At 37.6% G+C, this 14152-nt stretch overlaps 1 protein-coding gene across 1 annotated transcript in view; it reads left to right on the top strand.

Annotated features, from left to right (window-relative positions):
- The window catches only part of ITPRID1 (ITPR interacting domain containing 1), a 97196-nt gene that overhangs the window by 975 nt on the left and 82069 nt on the right, over positions 1-14152 (top strand). The window contains exons 3-5 of the mRNA XM_043463262.1: positions 12109-12272; positions 13548-13596; positions 13920-13963. Coding sequence (XP_043319197.1) covers positions 12110-12272; positions 13548-13596; positions 13920-13963 — 256 coding nt within the window. The 5' untranslated portion in view covers position 12109. The remainder of the gene's footprint in view (positions 1-12108; positions 12273-13547; positions 13597-13919; positions 13964-14152) is intronic.

Raw genomic sequence — 14152 nt, 5'->3', positions numbered from 1 at the left:
GGCTTGCCAGACACCCTGGTAAGCTTAAATTTTAAATAAATAGTAATTTGTTTTAGTATGAATATGTCCTAAATAATGCAGGATCCATTCTTATGCTAAACATTATTTATTTTTAATCCAAAATTTAAATGTAACAAAACACCTTGTATATTTAGTTGCTAAGCCAGACTGTTTGATTTAGGGATGAAAACTGAAGACTTATAAGGACAAGTAAAAAAGAGTATTCATTTTTCTTACTACAAACCTTTTGCTCTAAAGTTTTGTTGAAAGATCACCTAATTATCATTTTCTTACTGTATATACCAAAATAGGAAATGATTTACTATTGGGATTCAAACCTTAATAGGAAGAAGGAATAGTCAAAAATAATCATAATGAGGCAGGTATTCTCACTATAATGAATTCTATCTGAGAATCTAATATGGTAACTTATTCTCCTTTTAGTTTTCATTTTTCTTGAATATTAGTAAGATTTATTACCTTTATATTTTTAGTCATTCATACATTTTCTGTTTCTGAATTGCCTGATTATTATACTGCTTCTACTTCCATGTATATATCTTTTGATTTCTAATTGCATGCCATACGTTAATGTTATGAAAACTTTTAATGTCACATATACTGCAAGTATTTTTACATTTTGTAAACATTTTGACATGTTTGCTATGTTTGCTAGAGTAAACTTTAAATTTTTATCTGGCCAAATCCATCATGATTTCCCTTCATTGCCTTTGGTGTCATTTCTCTCTAGACTTTTACCACCTCAAGATTAGGAGAATGTTCACCAATAGTTTATTCTAGGACTGTTTCAGTTTTCACATTAAATCCTTAATGCTATTGAAATTTATTTTGATGACTTCTTTAGTACTGTATTTTTCTTCTGTTCATTGCTTTTAAATTAATATTTAATTTAGAAACAATTATATACTGACATACAATTCTATAAAATAATACAAAGGCTTCCTGCCTTAATGCAGAATCTTTTTAACAATGCATACGTAACTTATTTCTGCATGTGCACATTTTACACAGGAAGATTTTGTCTTCCAAACATAGTCAATGGGTACAAAGTTATAATATCATGATCATTTCTTAAGTCCATTTATAATGACTAGGATCTACTCTCTTTGCTACATTCCCTGAGATTCTATGGTTATGATCACAGTGGGAAAGGAAGAATGATGATAATCTCTCTGATATCAGAAGAGTAAAGAATACTGCTAGAATTTGCCTCAGTAAATAGTCTGGAAGGAAAGGGAATTTAGACACAGGAGCTGACTTAAATCTTGATGCCTTCACTACCAGCTCATTTATTTAATTAAAATCTTTACCATCATGATAGTTTTCCATTGAAATAAAATATGATGCAACTTTTATTGTATGACAACGTATTTTTAATTTGAGATGTGTGCACCTGAGGATATTAAAGCGAACTGTGGGACCTGTCATTTTGCAAAGGTATTAAGAATTGCAGGGCTTCCCTGGTGGCTCAGTGGTTAAGTATCCGCCAGCCAAGGCAGGAGACATGGGTTTAATCCCTGGTCCAGGAAGATCCCACATACCTTGGAGCAACTAAGCCCATGTACCACAACTACTGAGCCTGTGTCAACAGCCCACAACTACAGAGCTCATGCGCCACAACTGCTGAAGTCCACAAGCTCAAGAGCCCATACTCCACAACAAGAAAACCACCGCAATAAGTCTGTGCACAGCAATAGAGAATAGCCTCCACTCACCACAACTAGAGAAAAGCCCATGCAGCAATGAAGACACATCACAGCCAGAAATAGACAAAACTATATATATATAAAGAAAGGTAGATGGAAGGAAAGTGTGATAGAGCCCAACTAAAACTACTCTTCAGAGAAATAAACATCTGCATTGGTCAGAGAGCTCCAGAGAAATGAAATAGAAGGTAGAGAGACAGAGAGATAGACAGGCAGACAGATACAGACATAGATATATGTAGAGACAGAAATATCTATATTTGCATCTATCTATCTGTCTACCAAGACATATGTTATAAGCAATTGGCTCACACAATAATGGAACCTAAGAAATTCCATGATCTGTTGTCTGCCAGTTGGAGATCCAGGAAAACTGGTGGTGAGGTTCCAACCAGAGTCAGAAGCTCATAATCCAAGAGTGCCAATGGTGTAGATCCCAGCTTCAGAGCAGGAGTAGACTCTTGTCCCAGCTCAATAAATCAGGAAGAGAAAAAGAATTTTTCCTCTACCTTTTCTATTCAGGCTCTCCACAGATTGACTGATACTCATCCACAGTGGGGAGAACAATCTGCATTTCTCAGTCTACTGAGTCCAATGCTAATAGTCTCTTTTGGAAACACCCTCGCAGGCACACCTAGAAATAATAATTAGCCAGATATTTGGGCATCTTGTGGCCCAGTGAAGACAACACATAAAATTAATCATCACAGCATCAGATAAGACAACACAAGATTTCAGTAAGTTAACATTGAAGAACATCTGTTTAATTGTTGCAAAGGCACAAGGTAATTGCCCTTTGGTAAAATTTATGCTATTATTATTTACCTGTATTTTAAACCACTTGTCTGGAATGCTTGCCTACCCATTATCCCATCTTCAAGAGCCAGAATTAATACTTTTGCTTCAAAGAAGCCTTTTTTTATGCCCCTAAATGAACATTTTCCTCTTTTAATTTTTGTGAACAGCTATATTGTACTTCTTTTAAAATGCATATTCTGCTTCATGATATTTAGTTAATAAAGACTATTTCTTATAAGTTCCTCAAAGTTTCTTTGTACACAGTAGATAGTAAAATATTAAATTGAATTAGTAGATGTCATTATTGAATTTAACTTATAGTTCATTTATATCATGTGCTTTTATGAGCAACTACTACTGTATATTACCTTGCCTGAAATGATGGAGACTACAAAGATGATTAAGTCACAATTCCCACAATTTTGAGTAAAGACAGAGTCCAGGGTCAAGTATTAATTCATTCATTAAGTGCTTATTGCTCATCACCTATTATCCATGCTCTAGACTAAGTATCAGGGATACAAAAATGGGTAAGTCATGGTCTTTGTTTCCCAGAAGTCCATTTATCTGAGTGGGAAAGGCAGAAATGTAGATAAACTGCTTAAAGGAAGTATGAAGAGTGCTACAATAAGGAATTACACACGTCGGTGTGAGTTTCAGAAGCAGGCTGGGTTGGGAGTGGAGAGCAATATGAGAAAAAGTTCTACACAATGAGTTCTGTTTGAACTCAATGAGATGGTATCCATTAAAGAGAAGGGGCAGAACTGTAGAAGGATCTGCACCCAGTGGGAACAGAGACAAGGGCACATTTGAGAATAGCAAGTAATTCTGTGCAACCAGAATATAATGAACATGAAGGAACCTAGATTGCAATGGTGTTGGAATGGAAGACCTGAGGTAGAGCATAGATGCCCTACATCCTTTCATTCTCCCTCCCTAGGATGAGGCAAAGCAAATGTTGAGAAGACAAGAATAGAAATGATGACAAAAGAGGGAATCACTGAGAAATAAAGACCTCTTTGGAGTTGAAGAGGGATTGGCATGGACATAGCTAGCTGTAGGTGAATGATTTGATCCAACTCTACCAGCCTCAAAGTCATTTCAGGTTTCTGGGAAGCTGTGTATATGGTTCTTGAAATAATAATCTTTTAATTATTTTCCCCAACAAAAGAGGAAAACTCCAAGTCCAAGAGAACTGACTTTGGGTTCCAACTTGGGCACAATTGCCTTGTCTTTAAATCCAGCTTGCTCCTAAATGGCAGGAGTGAACACCCTTCACATATTTCATGGTGGGAGGAAACCACCCACAGAACAAGTCATCCACAGACTGCTTGTTCCTCCCAACAGAGTGTTGACGGAACACTTTATTCCCCAGGCTCTGCTTCTACTTCACTGAATCATTTGAAATCTTTACAAGTGTTTGCGGGACTTTAATACTTGGATAGGGAGGAAGAGCAGAAGGGCATTCCTGGCTTGGGTTTGTTGTTTGAGTTTTTGAGTGGTCTTTCAAACTTATGAGTAACAGGAACAATGTTTTATTCTTCTCACTTTTATAGTTTTGATCAATATAACTTTAAAGTATTTTAAAAATGTGAGCTCCATTGGTCAAATATCAGTCTATGCAGAGGCTAGAAGCTGAGTAATCAACTTAGGAAATTATCTCATCTCATCCAATTCTCTCATATTATTGAAGAGGAAATTACATTCCAAGAAAACTTGAAACTACATGTCCAATATCATATATAAATTAACTATCTGTTGATTAATTATAATTTTTATGTTCTTGGTGATGAATCAATATCTTTCATCTGCTTGTTAGCTGTTGGAAGGCTCATAAGAGAATGTTAAAAAAAGGTATCTACTCAGATAGTTTTGGTCAAAATGGCAGTAATGGGGCATAAAGTGATGACAGAAAATTCTGCTTCAAAATGGTGATGTTATATGTATGTATGTGTGTATGTGTGCATATGCTGAAGTAGGAAATGGCAACTCACTCTAGTATTCTTGCCTGAAAAACCCATGGACAGAGGAGCCTGGTGGGCTACACTCCATGGGGTCACAAAAGAGTCAGACATGACTGATCATGCATGCACATGCACATATGTATGTGCATGAATATACATACAAAACTTTATTACTTTTAAAATTCAGATCCATAATGCACTATTCCCTGATTATGTATCCCTATTTCTGATAAGTTGTTTAACTGCTAAACCATTCTTAATGATTTCATAACCAGATTTTCTTTGATATTGTCAGTGCCTTGTTGGCAGTCATTCAATCATTCATTCAACAAACATACATTGAGTATCTTTTTCATGAATGGCATTTCATCTGGAGAGAGGGCAAGTCTTCCTGGAGCCCATGGCTCTATGTAGACTTCTCTTAAATCCTGCTACTAGCGAGGGCATTACATATGGAGAATGGAGGAGAGCAAGGCAAGCTTGAGATCCTATGAATGCTTGAACAGAGGCTGTGGTAACAAGGATCCATAGAGAGGCAGAGATCATGAGATCTCTTGTGAACCCAGAGTACCTTGTGGCTGTTCTTCATTATGAAGTTTTCTTCTTGACTACAGGGCTTTTTCAGAAGTGGTGGCCAAGGCTAGAGCAACAGCCTATAATTATAACCTTGAAATTAAATTCATAGTTAAAGGAATTTCCAAACTCTAATATGAGCCTTTAACTAATCTCAGGGAAGTTTTCATACTCATGGTCACATAATTATGTTATCCTCATACTTGTCAAACACATCTTCTTCTCAACTATCCAAACTAAGTAATCTCAAGATGACATGCGTTATCTACAAACTAAGGGTGTCAAATTTATATCCTATGAGAAAAACCACTGCATTGACTGGTGATTCATCTTCTTGACAGTTCTCGCCAGAACAATGAGAGGCAATATAGAAAAGAGAAGGAAAAAAAACCTGACCAATATGGAAAATTATTATTCTGTATACATTTTTCCTTAAATTTTCCCAACAACCCTATGCAGTTATTATTTCACACTCATTACAAAGATGAGGAAATAGATTATCAGAAGAATTTGAAAATTTCCCCTAGGAAATGTCAGAAAAACAGCAGAGCTGATTAAAATTTGGAGTTATCTGACCTGAAGGCACTTGTTCTTTTAACCACATAGAATGTGAACTGAGAATGCTGGCTACACCAAAAATGCTGGCTACACCAACTGCATGTTCCTTTCCCAAATAACCAAGCAACAGGTAATAGTTAAAAGATTATTTACTCTGGGTAAAGTGCTGTGCTGGGATCTCTGAGGAATACAGAGATTTAAAAAAGAAAAAGAAAACACAGTCCTTATTCCCCAGTATGAACAACCAGTTTGATCAGGCAAGATATTTGCATAGAGGTGCATAAGTTAAGTAACTTCAGAGGACAAGAATGTAATCATTATTGCTGCTCTGAGTATCAACTTATCTTATTTCACTGTGTGCTGAAGGCTTCACAGTGAAAACAGCCTGTATGGTTGCATTTGCTCAAGTGAAAGAAAATGTGATGTAAAACAACTGTATTAGTAACAAAGCCAAATTTTTCTCATTTTAACCATTTAAAAAATTTTGAAACCCTGATAACATTTCAGCACATTTCTTTTTGTCTCTTCAATTTCATTTTTTGTTTGTTTGTTTTATTTTGCTTTGTTCTTGCAAAATAGACTTCTTGATGCATATATAGCATCCTCTTGTTTGTGTGTTGTTAAATTTTATAATATTAGGAATTTCCTGTGTTATACACATACAGATTAATGATACAGTAATCAGAATACAAAGCTTCCCTGTGGTTCAGCAGTAAAGAATCTGCCTGCCAATGCAGGAGACATAGGTTTGATCACTGGATCAAGAAGACGACCTGGAGAAGGAAATAACAACCCACTCCAGTATTATTGAGGCTTCCCTTGTAGCTCAGTTTGTAAAGAACCTGCCTGCAATGCAGGAGATCCGGGTTCAATCCCTGGGTCAGGAAGAACCCCTGGAGAAGGAAATGGCAACCCACGCCAGTATTCTTGCCTGAAGAATCCCATGGACAGAGGAGCCTGGCGGGCTACAGTCCATGGGGTCACAAGAGTTGGACATGTCTTAGCTACTTAACCAATATTCTTAGCTGGCAAATCCCATGGACAGAGGAGCCTAGCAAGTCCCACCATGGGGTCACAAAAGAGTGAGAGGACCTGGTGACTAAACAACAACAACAACAACAGTGATTAGAAGATAAGGAGTCTGAAGAGAGAGAAGTATCTCTCAAACACAAAAGACAACGCAATCCAGAATGAGAATTCACTTTGGGTAAGTCAGAATTGGCAAGACCTAGGTTCCAAGTGGTCTTGGGGACACAGGGTTTACTAGGGGAGTCAGCAGAGGCCACATGCCATAACTTCTGCCCTGTCAGTCCACTGGACTATTTGAGCGGGCCACTTGATCTGTGGGGCTTCCTGGGTGGCTCAGCAGTAAAGAATCTGCCTGCAATGCAGAAGGCACAGATTCTATCCCTGGGTAGGGAAGACCCGCTGGAGGAGGAAATGGCAAGCTACTCCAGTATTCTTGCCTGGGAAATCCCATGGACAGAGGAGCCTGGCAGGTTACAGTCCATGGGGTCACAAAGGGTTGGACACAACTGAAGCAAATAAGCACCATGGTGCCTGATCTGTGTCCTTTTCCAAGAGACTGCCCTGGGGGTCAAGCCAGTGGATGATGCCAAAGCAAGGTCATTCAAGCATCAGAGAATACATTTCCAGAAGCAGATTTGTTTACTAACTGGGAAGGCATCCACTAAAACAGAGGGAACAAAAGAATTTTTCTTTACAAATCAGTCCCTGACCCTTGTTTTTAGCAAGGGTTCCCACTTTTCTTGGCAAGCTTTTTCCTACTCTAAGGCCAAGTACAACTGAGCTGGCAGGGAGCATATCCTCACTGGCTGTGCAAGGCTGGTGGCTGAGGTCATACATGTCATTGTAGAAAGGAAGCTAGAGGGGTGTATGTATAAAGCAGCACCTTGATCTAAAGTTTTGATGATTTTTACAATATTAGATTTGAAAAAACAGTCGATAGGTGAAAATTCCACTGTATAGGACAGAAGCAGCAATTTGAGATCAGAGCTGCTTAACACCTCCTGTTCCCACTACAAAGCAAAATCTTTTTGCTACACAGAAACTGACTTTCAGCTAGGTCAATGAAGGAGCAAGATTACTTGGGGAATCTTACTGTTTTGTCATACATTATTCTTTTCTTCAAACCCTGATCCTTTACAGAGTCTGATATCCCATGAATGTGGTTGAGCATGATTTGGGGGGTTTCCTCCTTGTGAGATTTTGCAGTGTCAAAGTTGATGCTTTTATTATTTTTCACACATACAAAATGCAAGGCATTGCCAGAGAGAACTTTTTTACTCAAAAGTCAAATAACTAAAATTAAATGTAGTTTCTAAATTTTATTTTGCCATATTATGGGTTCTAGCATATGAAATAATTCTATAGAGTTTAGAAATATAATCACCTCTGTAAAATTTCTCTTATGTTATCATTGAAATTTTTGTAAACATTTATTTGCTCCCAGAGGACATTCCTAAAGTTAACTTTCTAAAATTGGCTGGCTAAAAGGCCCACCATTAATATAGATATTAACTGTCCACCCTCTGCCTTTATTTTTAATTAATTGAGATTTCTTAATCATTGCTTTTTAAACATAAAGCTAGCAGTCATCCCAAATAATTTTTGCAGTAATTTATTATTGCAATAATAATTGTATATTTATACAAGTGAACAATAGAATTTTAGTATATAAAGCATGTAAGAAGACTCTTATTGCCAATTGCTCATAGAATGCTCATCTATAATTAAATAAAAATATTCAAATGTTTATAATAATCTGAACAACTTGACTTATTAACACACTGATTAGGAATGATTGTCTCCATGTAATATTATCAGTGATTGTGCAGAAGTTTGGGGATTTAAGACACAATGCTGAAGTAGGTATTTGACTATTCAGTCATTTCTTTAAACTTGAAGAATAAACTAACACAATTTCAGGTAGATGCCTGGAAAGAATTTAGTCAAGTTTAATGGTTTTGTACTCTGGCTTTGTTACTTTAATTTTTTTAATGTTTTGTTTTGTATTAGGGTATAGCCAATTAATAATGTTGTGATAATTTCAGGTGAACAGCTCAGGGGTTCAGCCATACATATACATGTCTCCATTGTCCCCTAAACTCCCCTCCCTTCAGGCCGCCACATAACATTGAGCAGAGGTCCACATGCTATACAGTAGATCTCTGTTGGTTATCCATTTTAAATATAGCAGTGTGTACATGTCCACCCCAAACTCCCTAACTATCCCCTTCCCCCATCCTTCCTCATCCCCAGCAACCATAAGTTCATCCTCTAAGTCAATGAATCTTTTTCTGTTTTGTAAGGAATTTCATTTGTATCATTTTTTTATTCCACATATAAGGGATGTCGTGCTATGTTCCTCCTTCTCTCTCTGACTTTCTTCACTCAGTATGACACGGAGTGAAGGTCCATTCATGCTGCTGCTAATGGCATTGTTTCATTCTTTTTAATGGCTGAGTAATATTCCATTTATATACCTACCATGTCTTCTTTATCCACTCCTCTGTCAATGGACATTTTGGCTGCTTTTATGCCTTGGCTATTGTAAACAGTGCTGTAATGAACATTAGGGTGCAGGTATACTTTTGGATCATGTTTTTTTGCAGACATATGCCCAGGAGTGGGATTACAGGGTCATATGGTAGCTCTATTTTTAGTTTTTTAAGGAACTTCCATACTGTTCTCCATAGTGGCTGTACTAATTTACATTCTCATCAAAAAGTATAAAAGGATTCCCTTCTCTTCACATCCTCTCTAGCATTTATTGTTTGTGGAATTCTTTTACGATAGCCATTCTGGCTGGTGTGAGGCTACATCTCATTGTAGTTTTGATTTGCATTTCTCTAATAATTGACAATGCCTAACGTCTTCCCATGTGCCCATTCACCATCTGTATACCTTATTTGGAGAAATGTCTATTTAGATTTTCTGCCCACTTTTTTTTTTTTTTTTACTAAGCATTATATTTTATTTATTTTTTCATTTATTTTTATTAGTTGGAGGCTAATTACTTTACAATATTGTAGTGGTTTTTGTCATACATTGACATGAATTAGCCGTGGATTTACACGTATTCCCCATCCCGATCCCCCCTCCCACCTCCCTCTCTACCCGATCCCTCTGGGTCTTCCCAGTGCACCAGGTCCGAGCACTTGTCTCATGCATCCAACCTGTTCTGCCCACTTTTTTGAGTGGGTTGTTTGTTTTGATGCTGTTACAAACAGCGTCATGAGCTGTTTGTAAATTTTGGAGACTAATCCCTTATCAGTCAGGGCTTCCCAGGCAGCGCTAGTGGTAAAGAACCTGCCTGCAAATGCAGGAGACATAAGTGACACGGGTCCTATCCCTGGGTGGAAGATCCCCTGGAGAAGGAAATGGCAACCCACTCCAGGATTCTTGCCTGGAGAATCCCATGGACAAGAGCCTGGCAGGCTACAGTCCATAGAGTCACAAAGAGTTGGACACTACTGAAGTGACTTAGCACAGCACAGCACAGCACCCTTATTGGTCACATCATTTGCAAATATTTTCTCCAAACCTGTGGGTTGTCTTTTTGTTTTGTTTATTGTTTCCTTTCCTGTGCAAAAGCTTTTGAGTTTAAGTAGGTCCCATGTGTTTATTTTTGTTTTTATTTCCATTATTCTGGGACAAAGATTGAAAAAGATACTGCTGTGATTTATGTCAGAATGTGTTCTACCTATGTTTTTATCCAAGAGTTCTATAGTCTCCAGTCTCACATTTAGGGCTTTACTCCATTTGAACTTATTTTTGTGTATGGAGTTAAAGAATGATCTAATTTCATGTTTTTTACATATAGCTGTCCAGTTTTCCCAGCACCATTTGTAGAAGAGACTGTCTTTCCAACAATGTGTAGTCTTGCCTGCTTTGTCATATATTAATTGACCAGAGGTGCATGGGCTTATTTCTGGGTGTTCTATCTTGTTCCCTTAATCTATGTTTCTATTTTTGTGCCAGAACTATACTGTTTTGATGATAGTAGGTTTGTAGAGAAGTCTGAAGTCAAGGAGCCTGATTCCTCCAGTTCTGTTTTTCTTTCTTGAGATTGTGTTGGCTATTCGGGGTCTTTTGTGTCTCTCTACAAATTTTGAGGTTTTTTTTAGTTCTAGTTCTGTGAAAAATGCCATTGGTAATTTGATAGGAATTGCATTGAATCTGTAGATTGCCTTGGGTAGGATAGTCATTTTGAAAATATTGACTCTTCTAATGCACAAACATGGCATATCTTTCCATCTGTTTATGTCTTCTTTGATTTCTTTCATCAGCATCTTATAGTTATCAGAGTACAGGTCTTTTGCCACCTTAGGTAGGTTTATTCTTAGGTACTTTATTCTTTTTGAGGTAATGGTAAATGGAATTATTCTTAAATTTCACTTTCTGATCTTTTGTTGTTAGTATATAGAAATACAACAGGTTTCTGTGTATTAATTTTATAACCTGCAACTTTACCAAATTCATTGATGAGTTCTAGCAGTTTTCTGGTAACATTTTTAGGATCTTCCATATGTGGTATCTTATAATCTACAAACAGTGACAGTTTAACTTCTTCTTTTCCAATTTGGATTCCTCTTACTTCTTTTTCTTCTCTGATTGCTGCACTTGCTGTTTTAATTTTGTACATATTTATTTAGCACCTACTATCTGCTGATAATTCAAATACTGACAACCAGCCAGTAAAGAAGGAGGCCCTTGTTCTCAGTGGTCTGATAGTATGAAGATTTTAAACAATTTACACAACTGCCCTAGGCTTCTGTCTCTTTTCTTACTCTGTCTCCTTTCTTATGATAGGAGATATTAATAAAGGTCATGATGATATTAATAAAGGCCAAATGAGGTGATGGGGACAGGCTATATTTCTTGTATCATGTGCATAATATATTTATTAATATCCCAATTGTCTCAACCATCCTTTAGGACAGATGAGCATGAATCTGCATGCTCAGTTGTGTCTGACTTTTTGCAGCTCTATGGACTGTAGCCCACCAGGCTCCTCTGTCCATAGGATTCTTCAGGCAAGAATAATGAAGTGGGTTCCCATGCCCTCCTCCAGAGGATCTTCATGACCTAGGGGTTGAACCTGTGTCTCCTGTATTGCAGGCAGATTCTTAACCACTTGAGCCATCAGGGAAGCCACACACACAGTTTCATAGTCATGGGAACATATTTGGAGTCCAGAACCTGGGTTTGAATCCTGTTTGTTATGTGACTTGGGTATGCAATTTAACCCCACTGCTCTTAAATTTACTACAAAACTGTGACAATTAGATTATTTCTTTCAGGGAACTTGCTTGGATAAATGAGCCAGGCTCCCAGAAATTGTGAAGCTGGATCCATTCACTGGATTGTGAGCCCTCTGGTCCTCTCCCTCTTACTGAACCAAGCCTGGAAGCTGAACTTATTGCATCTAATTTGTTTGTGTGTGTGTGTTTGTTTTTAATTAGCATGCTGAATTACTCTCTTATAATGGAGGAGAAGTCACAAGGAGGCCAGGAAAAGAGCAGGAGAGACATATTGAAATCTACCAAGCAGGCATGGGCTCCCCTGGATGAGCAGCTGCCCCCTGGCTCTGAGGAGGAGGACCACAGTCTCACCACCCCCATACTGGGTGAGAACAGGCCATCAGGGCTATTTGAAACCAACCTACTATGAGTGGTGAAGGATGTGGAGCTTTGGGCTGGGGACAAATGATTTTGGAACAAGGACTAGACTGTGAAGATGCCAGTATTGCTGGTATGACAACCAAAAACTTTTATGAAATGGGCACATCTGACTTCACCTACAGACACTTAAAATACAAACCTTCTTAATGGAAACAGACCAACTAAAGAATGAATTCTGCTTCCTTTCCACTCCAATGTCCCCTCATTCTAAGTCTCCTAGGACCCCAAAACTGTGGAGTTCATGTCAGTGACATGAGGCTTCTTGCAGGACATCAAACATCTTATTGAAAGGCTCTTATTTGCAGGTCTTTGCACAAGGTGTTGCTACTAATTTTAATTGTTTAAAGAGTAATAAGTAAGGAAACATTTGTCTTTTCACTATGATTTCTTATTTGCTTGTTTGTGATGTAACTATTTGATGGCTTTTCTTCCTTGCCACCACCAATTTATTCTATCCCTTCACAGTAACTCAGTTGAAGACTAAGCACCTCCCATGTCCTTTTGGCCTTTTTGGTTCACCAGACACCTTGTGAGGGAGTAATTCGGGTATCTTACTGCTTCTTAGGATAAAGTCAGAGAAAATAAACCCAGAGTAACTTGTAATCAACTGGAAAGGAAGCAAATATTTACAGGAAAAACTGCTTTTATAGCCTTTCCTTTTTGCCTCTTGACTAGTTTGTTGAGCCAGTGACAAAGATCCACCTTAAAAGACTGGTGCTTTTATAACACAGGGTGCCTTTGGCAATTCTGGGACTGTAGTGCAATTTGCCCTAGAATGAATGCAAATCTACTTTCTAACCTGGCAGAGAACTCCTTGCAAATAAGCATCACTGGCTAGCTGCCTTAGGTAAATGTGATTCAGTAAGGAGAGTCTCCACGTGATTCATACTCAACAAGGAAAGGCAAAAGTCTCCCATGCTTTTTCAGCCTTTGTGTCATACCAGGTAATTTAAAAATTATTCTAACATCTCTTGCTCTTTTTTTCCTTTTAACATTTTCTTTCTCTTTAAGTTATAGTCTTTTGGCAAGTTTATACTTTATTCTCAGGAAAAGCCAATTATGGAAAACAGGAAGTTTTGCCTTGGGGGAAAAATGACTCTGCTTATAGAAACATGTGATTAAATACTAGGAAATGGACCTATTGGGTAGTGGCTAAATAATGGGGTGATATCTCTTCACCTGGTTATGCTTTGACTGACTGCTCTGTTTCTCATTTGCAGAAGATTCCAAACAAGAAATTATTCAGCAGTGGCTGGACTCTGGATTCTTGTAAGTGTTTCTTTATGCCCTTGCACATCCTTCCTGCAAAGATCCATGAAAACATGTGGGTAACCCTTCTGGGACAAGGTGTGACATGTAGGAATTTTCATTTTAACTGGGTGTTTGAAGGACTAATCTCTTATTGCAAAGGTTATATATCCACTTAAAAGTACAAAATAGAATAATACTATTTCAGTCCCCTAGCTGTTCATTGATTTCTTCAAGTCCTCTTGTCATAAAGCTTAGCTCTTCATTTACTCTGGTCTGTTTAATTAAAAAGTGATTTAGCATAATTTTGTTGTTTGACTCACAATACTTTTGTTTCTTTATAGTGTCTCTGTAAATGAAAATTTTCAGCCAGTCGTCGACCACATTGGTAAGACAAGAGAACCCAGAAGCAGTTATGCTTTGTGTACCTGAGTAGATGTATTAAAATGTTTGTTTGACTAAATCTTTTAAAAATGAGAATTATCAGAGCTTCCTAGAAATGAAACAGATCTTGGAAACCATTCAGCTCAATCACTTTGTGTAATAGGTAAGACAAGTTCAGAAAGGGTAGGTGTTA

Source organism: Cervus canadensis, chromosome 3 (genome assembly GCF_019320065.1).
Source record: "Cervus canadensis isolate Bull #8, Minnesota chromosome 3, ASM1932006v1, whole genome shotgun sequence".
NCBI classification, from domain to species: Eukaryota; Metazoa; Chordata; class Mammalia; order Artiodactyla; family Cervidae; genus Cervus; species Cervus canadensis.
The sequence above is the reverse complement of the archived record's forward strand: the minus strand, read 5'-3'. Positions and strand labels throughout refer to the sequence as shown.